The following is a 2,561-nucleotide window of genomic DNA, read 5'->3' on the forward strand; positions in this document are numbered from 1 at the left end:
TGTCAGGCTGAACCCACCCCCTCGTCCTGTCACCCCAGTTCCTGATGAACATCCCTCTGCAGCTTCTTTGCAGCCCCTTCAGACCCTGGGAGGGGCTCTGAGGTCTCCACACAACCTTCTCCTCTCCAGGCTGAACATTCCCAGCTCTCCCAGCCTGTCTGCACAGGGGAGATGCTCCAGTCCCTTTATCCACTTCGTTGCTCCCACAGTTCCGTGTCCTTCTGGTGTTTGGAGGACCAGAACTCAGCATTCCAGGGGGGTCTCACCAGAGCAGAGGGGGAGGATTTATCTCCACATTGAGACATTTTCTACCCTGCAGTTTGCCAGCCCTGACTCTGTTCTCTCTGTTCCTGCTGGGGTGGATGAATTCACCCTTCGGGGACCTGCAGGGAGCAGCTGTTTCTCTGTCAAAAACCATCCAGCACTTCTGATTTCATTATAACACAGCAAGTTCATCCCCATACTTCGGATTTCAAATTCCATTGTGTGGCCCAGGAAACTTTATTTAAGGATTTGACAGAAAATTGATTCAACTTCTGCAGAAACAATGACTGAGGACAGAGTTTAAGTATTTGAGTGTGAACCTGGAGTTCAAAGAGATAAAAGATTTACCTGGAAGAAATTCTGACTGAAGCCTAATGTGTTTAATAAAGAGTTTAAAGTTAGTGATCTACTGTTTCATTTCTCTACCACTGTAACCAGCAGAGCCACCACCAAGAAGCCAAATTCCTCCAAAATATCCATGAAAAATGGGGAGGGCAGGACAGTGATGCCTTCTGTGCCAGGGGCTTCCCACTGCTTTTGGACATTTGAAATCCCTGGATTTTTGGGCAGGACATTCAGCTCCATAGTTGAAGCCCTGAGCAATCTGGTCTCGTGGAAGGAGTCCCAGCCCATGGCAAGGGGTTGGAACTAAATGAGCTTTAAGGTCCTTTCCAACCCCACCCATTCCATGATTCTGTGACAGTTTAGGCTGTTACTGACACCTGCACAGGTGAGACTTCTACTGAGACAAATAACAGGGGTGAAAACACGAGAAAAGACCACCAGACCATGGCAACTGTGATGCAATAAATTTTTAATGACAGTGAGCAAAGGAATCCATTTCAGAGTCTCCAAGAAGTTAAGCAGCTGTTCTCCAGCCCGAGGCACATTCCCATGGGATCGAGCTGGGGGTTTTCTGAGGCTCAGCTCTTGGTTTGAGCAAACAGGACCCATCCTGAGCACTTCTGTCCAGGCAGCACAGAAGTGGGGTGGGAGGAGCCTTAGGGCAGGAAATGGAAGCAGAAACGAGGAGGAGAAATTCCAAAGGGGCTGAAGGGCCTCGGGATGGAGCAGTGGTGGTTCCCTGCTCTCTGCCTGTGGAACCATCACTTCCCATCCCTCACTTGGGGTGTCCCCGTGGGGCTCAGCAGGGCCCAAAGCTGCCACGGCTGTACCTGCTGGACCTGTAGGAGTAGGGGCTGCAGGAGCCATAGGATCTGCCAGAGCCCCACAGACCCCCATAGCCCAGGGAACCATATCCCCCATAGCCCAGGGAGCCATATCCCCCATAGCCCAGGGATCCATATCCCCCATAACCCAGGGAGCCATATCCCCCATAACCCAGGGATCCATATCCCCCATAACCTAGGGATCCATATCCCCCATAGCCCAGGGATCCATAACCTCTATAGCCCAGGGATCCATATCCCCCATAGCCCAGGGAGCCCCCATAGCCCAGGGAGCCCCCATAGCCCAGGGATCCGTAGCCCCCATAGCCCAGGGAGCCCCCATAGCCCCCAAGAACGGGGGCTCCAGCGGATCCCACGATGGAATCCTGAGGGAAGGAGCTGAGGATGGGCCCAGGGAAGGTGACCACCACGGGGGGGGGCTGGATGAGGGTGGTGGAGTCGGGGCACTGGCGCACACAGGGCTCGTTCCCGCTGTCAGCCAGGGGCTGGGGGCGCAGGACGCCGCAGGGGGACAGGTCAGAGCAGGACATTCTGCAGGGCTGGCGGTGAACCTGTGAAAGGGGTTCAGTTATTCACGTTAGAGATGCATCAAACAGCCCAACAGGGTGCCAGAAGGAAATCTGGGAAGCATTTCCTATCACTTTTCTTTCTATCACATAACCCCTCGGCCAGCCTTGACTTCAGTAAAACAAAGTCAAGTTCTCTTCAGTTTTGTCCAACAGAATCATGTACTTTTCAGCTGGATCTTTGGAATTTCCAGCTGGGACAATTTTGACAGTACTACACTGCTCTTAGCTGATGGTTTCTGCTTGCTAAGTTTGGTCTTTGCTGTCACAAACTCAGCAATGCTCAACCAAATGCAGCACCACACAACAATGCAGATGAGTTATTTGCCTCCCAAAATACAGTCAAGTTCTTTGAAGTGCTGAAAGTCTATGGGTTTGGAATTCAAAACTTGATACGCCCCTCTCCTGGGGTCTGTCTTTAAAAGGCCTGGAGATGAATGAGAACTCAAACATCATTTCCAGCAGCAAATCTCCCCCAGGTCAGGGGCAGCCTGGAAGCAACCCGGGAGGACTCGGTGCCAAGGGACAACCCAGAGCTCCT

General features: G+C 52.3%; 1 protein-coding gene across 2 annotated transcripts; it reads right to left on the reverse strand.

The window, feature by feature from the left end:
• Positions 1-1,408: 1,408 nt before the first annotated feature.
• LOC114003663 (scale keratin-like) lies at positions 1,409-1,984 on the reverse strand. 2 transcript variants are annotated; one of them, XM_039386887.1, is made up of 2 exons: positions 1,707-1,984; positions 1,409-1,613 (listed from the first exon to the last, which is right to left on the reverse strand). In XM_039386887.1, the coding sequence occupies exons 1-2, from the start codon at positions 1,982-1,984 to the stop codon at positions 1,409-1,411; spliced, it is 483 nt and encodes a 160-aa protein (XP_039242821.1). The 2 variants fall into 2 exon arrangements, with proteins under 2 accessions (XP_039242821.1, XP_027606682.1); XM_027750881.2 differs by having other exon boundaries at positions 1,409-1,984.
• Positions 1,985-2,561: the final 577 nt, after the last annotated feature.

Source organism: Pipra filicauda, unplaced genomic scaffold, assembly GCF_003945595.2.
Source record: "Pipra filicauda isolate LSUMZ 115617 unplaced genomic scaffold, ASM394559v2 scaffold512_size417520_pilon, whole genome shotgun sequence".
NCBI lineage: Eukaryota > Metazoa > Chordata > Aves > Passeriformes > Pipridae > Pipra > Pipra filicauda.